This window comes from Amphiprion ocellaris, chromosome 7 (genome assembly GCF_022539595.1).
Source record: "Amphiprion ocellaris isolate individual 3 ecotype Okinawa chromosome 7, ASM2253959v1, whole genome shotgun sequence".
NCBI classification, from domain to species: Eukaryota; Metazoa; Chordata; class Actinopteri; family Pomacentridae; genus Amphiprion; species Amphiprion ocellaris.
The window spans coordinates 32,914,407-32,930,876 of NC_072772.1; the positions used below are offsets into that span (position 1 = coordinate 32,914,407).

A 16,470-nucleotide genomic window follows, 5' to 3' on the forward strand; every position below is an offset into this window, starting at 1 on the left:
TATGAAACATTGCGCAATAAAACAAAATGCTACATGTGACACCGAAGCTGATTGAGGAGTCGTGTTGATTCTACTGTTTAGATGTTTCTTCTGTCTTTCCTCCCGTCGTCCAGGAGGGCCAGCAGCTGATCCAGGAGAAGCCGGAGCTCAGCCCGGTGGTCCGGAGGAAGCTGGAGGAGATCAGGGAGTGCTGGCAGGACCTGGAGAGCACCACTCAGGCCAAAGCCCGGCAGCTGTTCGAGGCCAACAAGGCCGACCTGCTGGTGCAGAGCTACGAGAGCCTGGACCAGAGGCTGGGCCAGCTGGAGGGCCAACTGGCCTACGTGGACCAGGGTCAGGACCTGACCACGGTCAACAAGCAGCTCAAGAAACTGCAGGTAGGAGGAGCCCACCAGAAACACTCACCTTAAAGAGGCACTTTCTGTGAAACGCTTGGAGCTGCGATTCAGTTCTCAGGTTTTTGACTCTTTTCTACATTGCAAAGACATTTTTACTGAGATAATCGATAATATTTAACTGTAAAAATTAAATATTTAACTGTAAAGGTTAAATATTATAATTGTAATGTCTCTAAGTTGTGCAGAAAAACAAAGTTAGAACACATTTGGTGGCACAATACAGTCAGTTAAATGGCTCTGTTGCTGTTTCTCCGCTGGTTATTGTATTTTTTCATTTTTTTTTTAAATCAGTCCACACAGCAGCATATAAGACGTCCTGTACAGCATCTGTTATTTCCCCAAAATGTTTTGAGTTGCGATTTCTTGTGTAAGAAATGTGCTTTTTTTTCTGTCTTGTGAGTTACTCATTTCTCAATTTTTGACTTTTCTCTAAGTTACAAGACATTTTTACCAAGACAATTATTAATATTTCACTGTAAAAGCATCTTTTACTTCCCAGAAACCCAACAAACTCTCAGGTTAACCCTCGTGTTCTCCTGCGGGTTTGAAAATGTGGAAAAAAATAGATTTTCACAGTGAAAACTTCCACATTTTCAACATTTTTGAGAAATCTTTGAACATTTTTTGGTGGAAAAAAAGAAATGTTAAAAATGTTTCTGAAGAACATTCACAAAAAAATCAACCAGAATCCAGTGAATTTCGCTGGATTTTGGTTGATTTTTAAAGAAAATATTAGAAGTTTTACTGATATATATGTAATCACTTTAGATATTTTTAGGATTTTTTGGGAAATTTTTTTTAAAAATATTTACAAGAATTTTCTTGCCAAATTTGGGGGATTTTTTTTCACAATAAAACTTTTAAGGGAAATTTTTAAGGAAGGTTTTGCAAATTTTCAGAAATTTGAGGAATTTTTTTTTTCTGAATTTCTGGATTTTTTTCAGAGAAGGAAACCACATTTTTTGGTGACCGTAAACGAGGACAACAGGGGGGTTAATATTTAACTGTAAAAGTTAAATATTTAACTGTAGAAGTTAGATATTGATGTTGTAATGTCTGCAAATTGTGCAGAAAAACAATTAGAACACATTTGGTGATACATTACAGTCAGTTAAACGGCACTGCTGCTATTTTTTATATTACTTTTATTATTTTTCTTAATCAGTCCAAAAAGCAGTAAATAAGACGTCCTGTAGAGCATCTTTTATTTCCCAGAAATTCTGATTCTATGTGTAAAAAATAGCTCTTTTCTGTCTCGTGGGTTCTCATTTCCTGAAGTTTTTGACTTTTTTCTACATTGCAAAGACATTTTTACTGAGATAGTCATTAATATTTAACTGTGAAAGTATCTTTTATTTCCCAGAAATCAAGAAAAGCTTTGAGTTACAATTTTTTTTCTTCAAGAAATATGCTTTTTTCTGTCTTGTGAGTTCTCGGTTCTCAGGTTTTTGACTTTTTGCTATATTACAAAGACATTTTTACTGACATAATTATTAATATTTCACTGTAAAAGCATCTTTTACTTCTCATAAACCCAAAAAACTCTCAGGTTAAATATTCGGTTTCTTTAAAATGCTTTGACTTGTGATTTCTTGTGTTAGAAATATGCTTTTTTCTGTCTTGTGAGTTCTCAGTTCTCAGATTTTACCTTTTCTCTACATTGCAAAGACATTTTTACTGAGATAATCATTAATATTTAACTGTAAAAGTTAAGTATTTATATTGTAATGTCTGTAAATTTCACAGAAAAAAAATTAGAACACATTTGGTGATACATTAACAGTCAGTTAAATGGCACTGCTGCTGTTTCTCCTCCTGTTTTTTGTATATATTTTTAAAATCAGTCCTTTACAGCATCCTTTACTTCCCCTATGATCTACGGAAGTGAATTTTTCTTGCTTTTTTTCTATCTTTTTGACCTAAATCTTGATTCTGACTCTCTGCTTCTCTGCATGTGGAAGCGTCTCCACAATGATTCACTGTTTACGTTATTATCGCTTCACGCCGATGAACTCACCTCATGAATATTCAAACCAAACACGGTGTTTGAATAAATGACTAACAGCCTGCGAAGCTTCCTGCTCTCCAGCTTTTTCATCTCATTTTCAGTCAGGCTCGTACATTCATTTTTCATCTGTGTGGATATTTTCTGGTAAAAATGACCAGGAGTTTCATCCCAACATCATTTTACAGATAGAAGTTACTGTGTTTTGAAGCATCTTGTGGATTTTTATTAGCCAAATAAATGAGCAGATTTCGCGCACTATAAAGCACATTAATGGGACAATAATTCAGTTTGTGTAGCATTAAATCATTACGAATATTTAAAATATTGAACACCAAACAGCTGCTTTATGTGTCTGATTGTGAGCGGGGATGTTTGTGGAGCTATTTTGTGCTGTTTTCAGGTTAAAAGCACAATGTAAGTAGAGTTCATTTATCATTTTAAAAGTGTGAACACCAGCTAAGAGCTTCCAGTTGACCCCTGGTGCTGAGATTACTCCTGCTGCTTTCCCCAGACGTTTGTTTTTCATGTTTATTTGGTTGCAAGGCTTCAGACTAACTAACTTTACCCGCTATTAATGCCGGTGCTTCTTAATGCAGCACATTTTGCATATTTTTTCCTTCTTATAACTGATAATTGCTTTCGGAAAAAATAGCAAATTAAGAGAAAAAAAAACTAGGTGCTGTTTTATTTTGAAAGAAAGAGCCACAATGCAAAGAGGAAAAAAATCATGAAATTAGTGCAGCAGTTCTGTTATTTAGTTTATGCGTCGTGTTTCATGTATTAACCTCCTGTTGTCCTCATTTACTGGCACCAAAAAATATTGTTTCCTTGCCTGAAAAAAATACAAACACTCTGCAAAAAAATTCCACAAATTTCTGAAAATTTGCAAAACCTTCAGGAAGAAAATTCCAATAATTCCTTAGAAGTTTCATTTTTAAAAAATCCCCCAAATTTGGCAAGAAAAGTTTTGTAAATATTTTTTAAAAATGAGTAAAAATCTTCTAAAAAATCCTAAAAATATCTAAAGTGATTACATATACATCAATAAAACTTCTAAAATTTTCTTTAAGAACATTCACATAAAAATCATCCAAAATCCAGTGAATTTTGCTGGATTCTGGTTGATTTTATGTGAATGTTCTTAAGAAACATTTTTAACATTTCTTTCTTTCCACCAAAAAATGTTCAAAGATTTCCAAAAAATGTTGAAAATGTGGACATCAGAAGTGTCACTGTGATATTTTTTTTTTCCACATTTTCAAACTTTAAAACGGGTCAGTTTTGACCCGCAGAACGACACGAGGGTTAAGTTTGCAGTGGATTTAGCAAACTTAGTTTTTCCTGTAAATTACAGACCAAACTGAGCGCATCGTATACAATATACAGGGTTAATTTCTTTGATATCTGCAACTTAAACTGTGTGAGTGATTCCTGTCATGTTGCTTTTTTCAGCATTCCTTCTCCTTAGAAATCTTGGACTGTGGTTTTGCAGGAAGGTCTGAATGACCTTTACTTCAATTCTTACTCCACCCTGGTGTGTCACAGGATGCAATTTGTGAATTTTTTCAAGCCAAAACAAACAAAAAGCACATTTGCAAGTCAAACTGAGTCCTCCTAGATATAAAATTCAGCAGCACAGTGTCCAGAAATTGTCACAAAATGCGATTAGATGGCTGCAATGTTGAGCCCCGATTTATTTAATTAGATCTATTGTAGTTATTTATCGCGTTTGCTAGTTGGTCAGTTGAATATAAAGCAGCAGCAGAAGTAGGTCTTTGGAGGACGTAGGCAGCCGTTTATCTCCTCGGATGTGGAAATGATTGCAGGCTGGTTTACACACAGTCTCCAGTGCAGATGGCCTTTATTGTTATTAGTCTTTTTAGTAGCAGAGCGGAGCAGGTGGGTGTTAATCAGATCACACCAGCTCCAGTGAGTAAAGATCCTTGTTTTGGCCGTTAGAGCAGAGAAAAGTGAAAATCTCCCGAGCAAACACTGAGAAGCCGCAATAAAAGCAGATTTTTAAGTGTGAAGCAGGATTCTGAGTCTAAAAATGTCACTTTCAGCTGAGTTAAAACCACCCTCGATGGTTTGGAGTTAATTTTATGACAATAGGCTCTTCTTTTCTGCATGTGCTGATGTTGGGATGTGACTCTGGTGCTTTGGAGGAGTCACATTTATTAATTTCTTTATTTGACGTGGGCACAGATTCATCCTCTCATCGCTCCATCATTTCACCAGACATCTCTCGCTCTCCTCTCCCACAGCATGCCACTTACAGCTTCCTTTAACAGCACTGCTTTACCACAGCATCCAAACCAAACTCCACTACCCAGCATCCATCCTGCTGAAGGGGCACAGTAACCTTCACCACACTCCCTGTCTGTCAGACCACAGGTTCTTTTGCTGTTTCGGGGCTTAATTGTGCTTTTTTTGTCCATGTTTTTCAAAATAAAGGCACTGAATAGGGTTTCAGTGTGTTTAGAAAACCGTATATGAGGAGCAAAAATACTTTATTGATCCCCGAGGAGAAATAACTTACAGTTGCTCTCATAGAAAGTCTTAGAAATATAAACTGAGCAATGAAATATAGAGATGAACAGAAGTATAAGCAGAAAATGTGAATATACAGTAAGATAAATATTCAGAGATGTAATTAACTCAAGAAGTGAAGTAATAAGTATGATTTCAGGGTTAAGGTTAGCAAAAAGCTAACTTTTCTGCTATATCCTCCAGAGAACCGAGGGGAAAAAAGTATCATTCAGTTGAGCTTTTTTTGTGATTTCCTGCCTTTTTTGGAGCTAAAATAACTCACAATTTAGAATTTTATTAACCCTCGTGTCGTCCTGCGGGTCAAATTGACCCGTTTTAAAGTTTGAAAATGTGGTAAAAAACATATATTTTCACAGTGAAACTTCTGATGTCCACATTTTCAACATTTTGGAAAATCTTTGAACATTTTTGGGTGGAAAAAAAGAAATGTTAAAAATGTTTCTTAAGAACATTCACAAAAACATCAACCAAAATCCAGTGAATTTCGCTGGATTTTGGTTGATTTTTATGTGAATGTTCTTAAGAAAATATTAGAAGTTTTACTGATATATATGGAATCACTTTAGATATTTTTAGGATTTTTTTGGAAGATTTTTACAATTTTTTTGAAAATATTTACAAGACTTTTCTTGCCAAATCTGGGGGATTTTTTAAAAATAAAACTTTTAAGGGAAACTTTTAAGGAATTATTGGAATTTTCTTTCTTTTTTGTGGAATTTTTTTGCTGAATCTTTGAATTTTTTTCAGAGAAGGAAACAATATTTTTTGGTGCCCGTAAATGAAGACAACAGGAGGGTTAAAAATCATTTTTATTTTAGATTTTACAGCATGTCCACTGTAGTGGTCAACAGAATGATCTTAATGTAAAAAAAACAACAAAAAAAACACCAACACTTTGAAATCAAAATAAGCCGACAAGAAAACAAGAATCTGTTTTCTCATGAAACTTTAAGAGACTAAATTATAAAACAATAATGCAAAATTTAAGCAGTTGAATGAAACATAGTTATATATTAATCACTTTACATAGAAAATACATTCAATGTGTTTATTACCTCACAAAGAAATGTGTTGTATGGCAGAAATATGAATGTAAACAAAGAATTAGCATGCTAGTTAGCTATTAGCTAACCCCATTAAATCGTCATCTCCATTACAGTCGACATTCATAAAGGGGCTGTTATTTTTCCTGACAAAATGTTTAACTGAACTCTGACTCCAATTTATAATTCCTGATTTGTTCACAAACAAGAAAATATACGATTACCAGCGGTAAAACAACGATATCTTAACAATTTTTGACTTGACTTTTCTCTTTTCCTGGCAGTCTCATTTTTGTCTCAGCATGAAAACAAAGTTCCCCTCGTCCTGTCTAGTCACATGAGATATCATTAGAAAGGCCAGGATGTCCTCTACTGAGCATGTCAAGATTTAGCAGAGTTGCTCAAATTAGTCAACAAATATAGATCAGAAACAAATGTCCATTACAGAAGACATAAATGAATGGGCCGGGTCTCAGGAGGATATTTGATCCTATTTTTATGGAAGCTAATCGTTTTTGGTTAAATAAATCTGTCTTGCAAGAAAAAAAATGCTAATCATTCAACAAGCTTGTCATTTTTTCATTTCTGTCGCCCTCTTTTCATCTCTCTCGTGCCATTTTATCATCTCTTATTTCTTTCTAACCTCCACCCGTCGCTTCCTCTCACTGCCTCGCTCCCTTTCTCCCGTCTGATCCGACGACTTCCTCCTCCTCAGACGATGGAGACCCAGATGGAGGACTGGTACAAGGAGGTGGGGCAGCTGCAGGTGCAGGCGTCCTCCATCCCGCAGCAGACGCAGGTGAAGGAGACGGTTGCCGAGCGACAGGCCGCCGTGGAGGCCCGGATGGTCCGTCTGATCGAGCCGCTGAAGGAGCGGCGACGCATCCTGCTGGCGTCCAAGGAGGTTCATCAAGTGGGACGAGACCTGGAGGACGAGATTGTGAGTTTTCCACAACACAGATACACTCACTGGAATGGAAACTGTTACGTTACAGATACAATATTTCATGTATTTATCGTTGCTGCTCGTATTTAAACATGTTTGTTCTTTGCAGACTGTAAAAGTGAATTTGAAAAATGAAAACCTGAGCAAAAAGTTAATCGATTTTGATGTGACACTGAGTTAAGATGCATTTTTAAGGATTATTTTGAGTGATTTAGCAACAAATGAAGTAGATTTCACCTGTAAATGTAACTTATTGGCATGAAATCTAAGAAAACCAAACATGCTGCTCAGTTATTTAACCCTCCTGTTGTCTTCATCTACGGGCACCAAAAAATATTGTTTCCTTGTCTGAAAAAAATCCAAAAATTCACAAAAAATTCCACAAATTTCTGAAAATTTGCAAAATCTTCAGGAAGAAAATTCCAATAATTCCTTAAAAGTTTCCTTTAAAATTTTTATTTAAAAAAAGAAAAAAAAAATCCCCCAAATTTGGCAAGAAAATTCTTGTAAATATTTTTTAAAAAATGAGTAAAAGTCTTCCAAAAAAATCCTAAAAATATCTAAAGTGATTCCATATATATCAGTAAAACTTCTAATATTTTGTTTAAGAACATTCACATAAAAATCTACCAAAATCCAGCAAAATTCGTTGGATTTTGGTTTTTGTTTTTTTGTGAATGTTCTTAAGAAACATTTTTAATATTTATATATATATATATATATATATATATATATATATATATATATATATATATATATATATATATATTTTTTTATATATATATATATATATATATATATATATATATATATATATATATATATATATATAAATAAAAAATTTTATTTTATTTTATTTTATTTTTTTTTTTTTTTTTTGACCCGCAGGACTACACGAGGGTTAACTCTCAAAGCACTTTGTGAACGCTGCTCTTAATTGTGCTGTGTAAATAACGTTATTATTATTAATAAATAATAATGGAGTTACAATTGCACAGAGAAGTGATTATTGCACTTTAACTTAAGCGGTTGTTGTGATTGTAGCTGTGGGTCCAGGAACGCCTCCCCATGGCCATGTCTCAGGAACATGGATCGACTCTGCAGGCCGTCCAGCAGCTCATGAAGAAGAACCAGGTGAGAGAAAAGATCCTTCATCCAATACATGACTGAAGTCTGTACCCTGCTCTGTTCTACACCACATCCATCATGTTTCTGTCCTCCAGACTCTGCAGAGGGAGCTGCAGGGCCACAGGAGCCGAATCGAGGACGTCCTGGAGCGGGCGGCCATCATCGCTTCCATACGCAGCCCGGAGGCCGACTGCGTCAGGGCCGGACACGACCAGCTGGCCCAGCTGTGGGCTCTGCTGTGGGCCGAGACGGAGAGGAGGCAGCTGGTCCTGGACGCCATGTACCAGGCCCAGCAGTACTACTTCGACATGGCCGAGGTGGAGGCCTGGCTGAGCGAGCAGGAGCTGCACATGATGAACGAGGAGAAGGGGAAGGTGAACGAAATCATTGCAGAGTTACTTTAAATGCAACATGCACTACCATGCAAAAGTTTGGTTGAAGTTGCTTTAAATGAGTTCAAGTTGCTCTATATTAGTTAAAGTTGACCTACACTACTGTTCAAAAGTATGGGGTCACCCAGACAATTTCATGTTTTCCATGAAAACTCACACTAACTAAACACTATTTATTTTAAAGTGTAACTCGTCCTCCTCCCACCAGGACGAGCCGAGCACGCTGCAGCTGCTGAAGAAACACTTGGTCCTGGAACAGACCATCGAGGACTACGCCGAGACCATCGGCCTGCTGTCGCAGCAGTGCAGACAGCTGCTGGAGATGGGCCATCCAGACTGGTGAGGGTGTAAACACCAGCACAAACACCATCTGACAGACCATTTCTGACCATTCTCTGCATCATGACCACCTTAGAAAGATTGGATTTTAGAAGTCAGTTAGCAAAACGAACTGTTTGTTGTATTTTTTTTGACACACAGGTTCAGTTTGTTGGTTCTGTTTGACCTATAGAAGGTGAATCAATCAGACTTTGTTTATATTTTCGTCATGCCATGTATGATGACAATAAAGCCATTCTAATGCAAATTTGAATTCTAAGCCTTGTGTCGTCCTGCGGGTCAAATTGACCCAGTTTAAAGTTTGAAAATGTGGAAAAAAAAAATATTTTCACAGTGAAACTTCTGATGTCCACATTTTCAACATTTTTGGGGAATCTTTGAACATTTTTTGGTGAAAAAAAAGAAATGTTAAAAATGTTTCTTAAGAACATTCACAAAAAAAATCAACCAAAATCCAGAGAAATTCACAGTTTAACTGACGATACAGTCAGTTAAACAACACCGCTGCTGTTTCTCCACTGTTTTTTGTATTTTTACTTGTTTATTTATTCTTAATCAGTCCACAAAGCAGCAAAATAAGGCATCCTGTAGAGCATCTTTTATTTCCCAGAAACCCTAAAAAAGCCTCAGGTTAAAGATTCTGTTTCTTTAATTCACTCTGAGTTGTGATTTCTTGTGTTACAAATGTGCTTTTTTTCTGTCTCGTGAGTTCTCAGTTCTTGAAGTTTTGGACTTTTTGCTACATTGTAAATACATTTTTACAGAGATAATTAATAATATTTAACTATAAAAGCTAAATATTTATATTGTAATGTCTGTCAGTTGTGCAAAAACAAATTTAGAACACATTTGGTGATCCAGTACAGTTAGTTAAATGACACTGCTGCTGTTTCTCCTCTGTTTTTTGTGTGTGTATATATATATATATATATATATATATATATATAAATAAAATTTTTATTTATTTATTTTTAATTATCAATTTTTTTTAAATCAATCCTTTACAGCGTCCTTTGCTTCATCTATGATCTACTGAAACAATTTTTGCTTGTTTTTTTTTCCAGCTTTGTGGCCTAAATCAAAAATGATAACAAAACAAAATAAGAACTGATAAAAATAAAGTAATAAACTGGACACAAAATAGACTAAAATTTGTAAATATGTGAATAAATAGACAAATCAATAAACAAAATTAGTGTGACTGTAATGGCGATTGAAGTGATTGCATTTCCTCACATAGCATTAGTCGGCGGTTATTTTGTGCCGTTATGACAAAGATAATATTGAGAAATTGCTCTTCCAAGTAGCAATCTAACCTCATTTATTGTTTATTCAGGATGTGTTAAACCATTATATGTGGTGGTTTCAAATAAAGCACCATCTTCTGCAGGTACCTGACCTCGAATGCGATAGATTTCCCATTTTTTGTGCTGGATCTGACGCTCTTTCCCGTCTCTTTGGCAGCGAGCAGATCAGCAAGCGTCAGTCCCAGATCGACCGGCTGTACGTGTCTCTGAAGGACCTGGTGGAGGAGAGGAAGAGCCGCCTGGAGCAGCAGTACTGGCTCTACCAGCTCAACAGGGAGGTGGACGAGCTGGAGCAGTGGATCGCCCAGAGGGAGGTGGTGGCCAGCTCGCCCGAACTGGGTCAAGACTTCGAGCACGTGACTGTAAGCATGCGGACAGATGGTTTCTATGGATGAATAATAGATTCAAGACGTGGTTTTATTCTTTGAAGTCACATATCGAAAGTAAAACGACAAAACTGGTCAAGTTATGCCCCGATTTCAGTCCGTTGCTTTCATTTACAGCAGGTTTATCAGCTGTGATGCACTAAATGATTCCACGTTACAATCTTCAGATTGACTGATTTTCTGTTGAATATTGACTGATGTGGAAAATCTGGGCTCATAGCTAACATTAGTTTATGAGTTACAGACTTTTAACCCTTGTGTCGTCCTGGAGGTCAAATTGACTCGTTTTAAAGTTTGAAAATGTGGGAAAAAATATATATTTTCACTGTGAAACTTCTGATGTCCACATTTTCAACATTTTTTTTTTTAACATTTTTTGGTGGAAAAAAAGGAATGTTGAAAAAAATATTTCTTTAAGAACATTCAGAAAAAAATCAACCAAAATCCAGCAAAATTCACTGGATTTTGGATGATTTTTATGTGAATGTTCTTAAAGAAAATATTAGAACTTTTACTGATATATATGGAATCACTTTAGATATTTTTAGGATTTTTTTGGAAGATTTTTACTCATTTTTTAAAAAATATTTACAAGATTTTTCTTGCCAAATGTGAGGGATTTTTTTTTTAAATTAAACTTTTAAGGGAAACTTTTAAGGAATTATTGGAATTTTTCCTGAATGTTTTGCAAATTTTCAGAAATTTTCAGAATTTTTTTGCTGAAAAGCAGCTTATTGTGTTAACAGTTGTATTATACAAAATTTTAGAGCCCTACTGATGTACCAGCAGATGATATTATTGGTTAAAATTTGCCTATCATAGATAAATCAGTATTAGTATATATGTTGCCCCATATGGGATGATTTGAAAACTTATCTTACAGAACATAATGCAAAAAAGATGCATGGAGTAATTGAGAAATGGTGTCATCACATAGTTTGTTCAGTAAAGTGGCTTCAACTCTATTGTTCTCATGACTTTCAGCACTGTCTGCAGCACATGTAACAGAGCAGACGGTGGTGCGGAGTCAAGCGGTGTCTTCACAGAAGGCTGCTAACTAGTTCAAGAAACACATTTCTGCAAAGTTAATAAAACACGGCCCCCGTAATGTCTCCTTTTCAAATAGTATGCTGCCAGGCAGAGGCATACTTCATGAGAAAAAAAAATTAAAATACATTTTTTTGCATTTATGGACAATATCTGAACATGTATGGAGCAGGTATGATGGTGAAACCACTCCAATATGGGTCCCAACTGGAAGGGTTCTATAATATTGTTGCTGGGCTAAAAGAAAAACTCATAGTGCTTCAGATAATTTCATGAAAAGTGGTCCGACTGGGGCACCCAGATAGCTCAATTGGTTGAGCAGGCATCCCATAAACAGGGTCCTTAGTCCCCAATGCAGCGGCCTGGGTTTGATTCCAGCTCACGGACCTTTCCTTCAGGTCTTCCCCCCATTCTTCTCCCTACTTTCCTGTCTGCCTCTCAACTTAACCTGTCAAATAAAGCCAAAAATGGCCAAAAAAATTACTTTAAAAAAAAAAAAAAAAGAAGAAGTCGTCCTACTGACTGGAACCATACTCTGTATTTTTAAAGCTCTTATTGGTGTCAGTCGTGGGGGGAAAAAATCCGCCTCTTAGAGGGAAAAACTTAAGGTTTTGTAGTTCGTAGAATATGGGAATAGAATAAAACATGGACATTTTTTGACTGAATTTGCTCCATTATACAACTGGTTTGTATTATTCTCTCAAAGTAGGGTTATACCATTGAAGACCACATGTACATATCAATCAACCTGCAAAGTTCAGGACTATATTTACAATATTTCTCAAGTTATGGAACTTAAAACATTGATTCACAGATTGGTGGGAAGAAAACAGTGCAAAAATAGACATGAAGCCACTTTTTTCAAAGAGTTTTTAACTCAAAAACTAATGTTACCATGAGCCCAGATTTTATACATGATCAACTCTATCAATATTCAACACTTTAAATAGAAATCCGTTGAATTGAAGATGGTAAGGCATGAACTTTTTTAAAAAATTGGTGATTTGAGGTGGAATGACCAATGCTGTGCCCTCTTTTTTTGTTCTGCTGCGTCTCCAGGTCCTGCAGGAGAAGTTTACAGAGTTTGCTTCGGAGACGGGCAGCGTTGGGCAGGAACGAGTGACGGCGGTTAATCAGATGGTGGACGAGCTCATCGACTACGGCCACTCGGAGGCGGCGACCATCGCCGAGTGGAAGGACGGCGTGAACGAGGCCTGGGCCGACCTGCTGGAGCTCATGGAGACCCGGGCCCAGATGCTCGCCGCCTCCCACCAGCTGCACAAGTTCTTCTCCGACTGCAGAGAGGTGACAAAGACATACAGTAGATATGCTTAAGTCTCCTTTTGTGGGTTTTCTGTTGCATTAGGAAGCTCTTCGCTACAGTTTACAGTAACCTTTGCAGAAGAGACGGGCTGAGAAATCTGCACAAAATGTAAATGAAGTGCTGATTATGCATCGGCGTCCTTGAAACTAAGCAGACTAGCTCCTGTTTTAGTCCTGCAGAAGGTAATTTTTAATGTAAGCAGAATTTTAACATTAGTGGTACATTTTCTGCAATTATGGATACGATGCAAATAGATAAGACAAGAAGCTGTTGTTGTCCAGAAACATTTTGGTGCTTTTTTAGTTTTATAGCCCCTCCAAAGAATGCTAAATTCCAAAAAATAGTTTGGTTTATGTGTGCATGAAAGATGTATTTTAGTTTTCTCCATTATTTTTTTCTTTTAGATATCTATACAGATGTTTCCACTGTAAACATGTAACATTTCTGCTCTGCTTTATGTTTTTTTTTCCAGGTTTTGGCCCAGATTGAGGACAAACATCGAAGGTTACCAGAGGTTCGGGCTCGGCAGGGCAGCACCGCCAACACCAGCACCCTGCAGAGACTCCTGCACAGCTTCGAACAGGACATTCAGCTGCTGGTCACACAGGTACAACAACACCAGCTCCAGTATAGTATCATACCTGAGCTGGTGCGCCTGGGATATTCTTCCTGCAAAGATACTGTGATTAGAGTAGGGTTAGCAAACAGCAAGTAAAACATGGAATAAAAATGCTACCATTGATGTGTAAACTGAGCCAATCAAACCTTAGATAGTTTATTACCTATTATTGATGAATATATAGCAGAAAATTATAAAAGAGAAGGTTTATTTTTCAAAAATGTTGAAGCCCAAATGTCCTCCAATTCAGGAATGACCCTTTTATTAGACTGATAGTAAAATCTTTGTGTGTCTGCCATTTTGGTGACAAAGCTACCACCTTACTCTGCATTTAATTTTGCTTCATCCTGCCTCCGTCATGCACCTGGGGAACAGAAACTGTGGTACATTTTACAGGAGAACGATGCAGAAGCACAGCTGCTGTGTCGACTCTGGTGACAGAGCCGGGACCGTTTGGCCCTGACTGAACACAGCTCTCAGGGCAGCTGCGTTTGTGCGTCATCCGGCACAAAAACTGTCTCTTTCCATTTTTTAAATCCTTTTTCCGGTGCAGCCTTTCCCCTAAATCCTCCCTCCTCCCGCCCCGTCAGGTGCGTCAGCTGCAGGAGAGCGCTGCCCAGCTGAGGACGGTGTACGCCGGCGAGAAGGCCGAAACCATCGCCTGCCACGAGCACGAAGTGATGCAGTGCTGGAAGGAGCTGCTGACGTCCTGCGAGGAGTGCCGAGTGCAGATCACCACCGAGACGGACAAGCTGAGGTTCTTCGGCATGGTCCGAGATCAGATCATGTGGATGGACTCCATCATCTGTCAGATAGGGACAGGAGAGAAGCCCAGGTATCCATGCAGCAGGAGCACAATGCAAGTTAAATCAGCATGTACAGCAGTTAAAGGATGCACAGCGACTAGAAGAAGTGAGATTGACGGCTTCATTTAACATCAAACGCAGGAAACAAGCACAGATGGAAGCGACAGGAAGATGAAGTGGTCATTTTTCAAAATAAAACACCCTGCAGACTCCGCCAGAAATAAAATATAAAATTAACTGTTTTTATTCTCTCTGTGCGGCCCGGTATTGGTCCACAGCCCGGTGGTTTGGGACCGCTGCCATATGTGATGATTTGAAATTTATTTTACAGCACATAATCCAGAAAAAGATGCATGGAGTAGTCTAGAAATGATTTTGTCACATAGTTTATCCAGTTAAGTGGCTCCAACTCTGTTGTTTGCATTACTTTCAGCACTGTCTGCAGCACATGTAGCAGAGCAGACGGTGGTGCGGAGTCAAGCAGTGTCTAATTAATGAAACACATTTCTGCATAGTTTAACAAAAAATGGCTCCCATAATGTCCCCTTTTCAATATAACTTTAACATGTGTATAAAGAGTATCAGCAACTTTATCAATATCAGCATATTTTTGTTGGCATCAGAAAAAATTAACCCAAAAATCCAATATATGTCAGTTTCTAGTGAATTTTAACCTGTTTTCAGTCTAGATTTACTAAAGTAAAAAGAGCTATAATTTACAACTTCATAAAAAATACCTCAGTAATGAGATTAAAGGTTTCTCCAAGGAACACACCAGCACATGTGTATTACTTTTTACAGCCTTTTTTATGAGACTATTGAATTAGATTGGCATGATTTATTTATTTCTACAAAAACGCAGCTGTGAAGCACCGCTCTGCTGCTGTGTGGGTTTGTGTACTGTAGTGTGGTGGTCAGCAGTAGGTGTTTGTGTGTTGTGAGTTAACTGTGCGCTCTGCAGGGACGTGTCCTCGGTGGAGGTGCTGATGAATTATCACCAGAGTCTGAAGAGCGAAGTGGAGGCTCGCAGCCGGAGCATCCTGGAGTGTATCGAGATGGGAAAGACACTGCTGGCTGCCAGAAACCCTGCAGCTGAAGAGGTGAGGCGACGGAAAAGAAACTTTAATAATCGCTTTAACTGTCGCTGCACTGCAAGAATAATACTGTAAATTAAACCGAGTAAACTAACTGAGTCACTCTACGACTGCTCAACGGAATCTCTTGCATTGACTGCTAAATTAAAAAAACAAAACAAACTCCAATCCAGTTTTAAAATCGTTTGGAGCAGGAAGGAATTGCCCTTAATTTAATTTAATTTAATTTAATATTTTATGTTATTTATTTATTTATAGTAAATTCCTTTTTAATCACTTTTATTCTTCATTATTCTTATTCTTATTCTTATTAGTATTAGTGTTATTAGTATTATTATTAGTGGTGGTATTTTTCTCTTTCATTATCATTTATTTATCTATTTTTGCACACACATTTATTTATTTATTTATTTTAAATTCAGTTTTAATAATTTTTATTCTTCATTCTTCTTCTACTTCTTCTTATTATTATTGTTGTTTGTTGTTGTTAGTGGTGACATTTTTCTGTTTCACTGTCATTTATTTATCTATTTTTACACACACGTTTATCTATTTATTTATGTTAAATTCCTTTTTAGTCACTTTTATTCTTCTTCATTATTATTATTATTATTATAATTATTGTTATTAGTGGTGGTATTTTTCTCTTTTATTATATTTTTTAGTCTGTTTTTACACACACACACATGCATTTTTTATATTAAACCCCTTTTTAATCACTTTTATTCTGCTTCATTGTTTTTATTATCATTATTATTATTATTATTATTATTATTAGTAGTAGTAGTAGTAGTAGTAGTAGTAGTAGTAGTAGTAGTAGTAGTAGTAGTAGTAGTGGTGGTATTTTTTTCTTTCATTATCATTTATCTATCTATTTTTACACAAACATTGATTTATATTAAATTCATTTTTAATCTTTTATTCGTCATTATTGTTAGTATTGTTATTAATGTCATTATTATTATTAATTAATTAATTAATCCTCGACCGTTCCTAAAATGCCTGCCTGAAAGTGTGGACCAACAAACTGTGACCAACCCATATGATTACAACAAAAAGAGGGGGAAAAAGACAAGAAACTTG

General features: G+C 36.7%; 1 protein-coding gene across 5 annotated transcripts in view; it reads left to right on the plus strand.

The window, feature by feature from the left end:
• Nucleotides 1–16,470, plus strand: part of LOC111583325 (spectrin beta chain, non-erythrocytic 4-like) — a 136,003-nt gene that overhangs the window by 103,634 nt on the left and 15,899 nt on the right. For 3 of the 5 annotated variants that reach the window (XM_055012470.1, XM_055012471.1, XM_055012473.1), the window contains exons 26-35: nucleotides 114–377; nucleotides 6,715–6,939; nucleotides 7,990–8,079; nucleotides 8,169–8,447; nucleotides 8,650–8,804; nucleotides 10,269–10,473; nucleotides 12,604–12,849; nucleotides 13,341–13,475; nucleotides 14,078–14,322; nucleotides 15,255–15,393. In XM_055012470.1, the coding sequence (XP_054868445.1) occupies nucleotides 114–377; nucleotides 6,715–6,939; nucleotides 7,990–8,079; nucleotides 8,169–8,447; nucleotides 8,650–8,804; nucleotides 10,269–10,473; nucleotides 12,604–12,849; nucleotides 13,341–13,475; nucleotides 14,078–14,322; nucleotides 15,255–15,393 (1,983 nt within the window). The remainder of the gene's footprint in view (nucleotides 1–113; nucleotides 378–6,714; nucleotides 6,940–7,989; nucleotides 8,080–8,168; nucleotides 8,448–8,649; nucleotides 8,805–10,268; nucleotides 10,474–12,603; nucleotides 12,850–13,340; nucleotides 13,476–14,077; nucleotides 14,323–15,254; nucleotides 15,394–16,470) is intronic. The other 2 variants (XM_055012472.1, XM_055012474.1) reach the window with 1 other exon arrangement.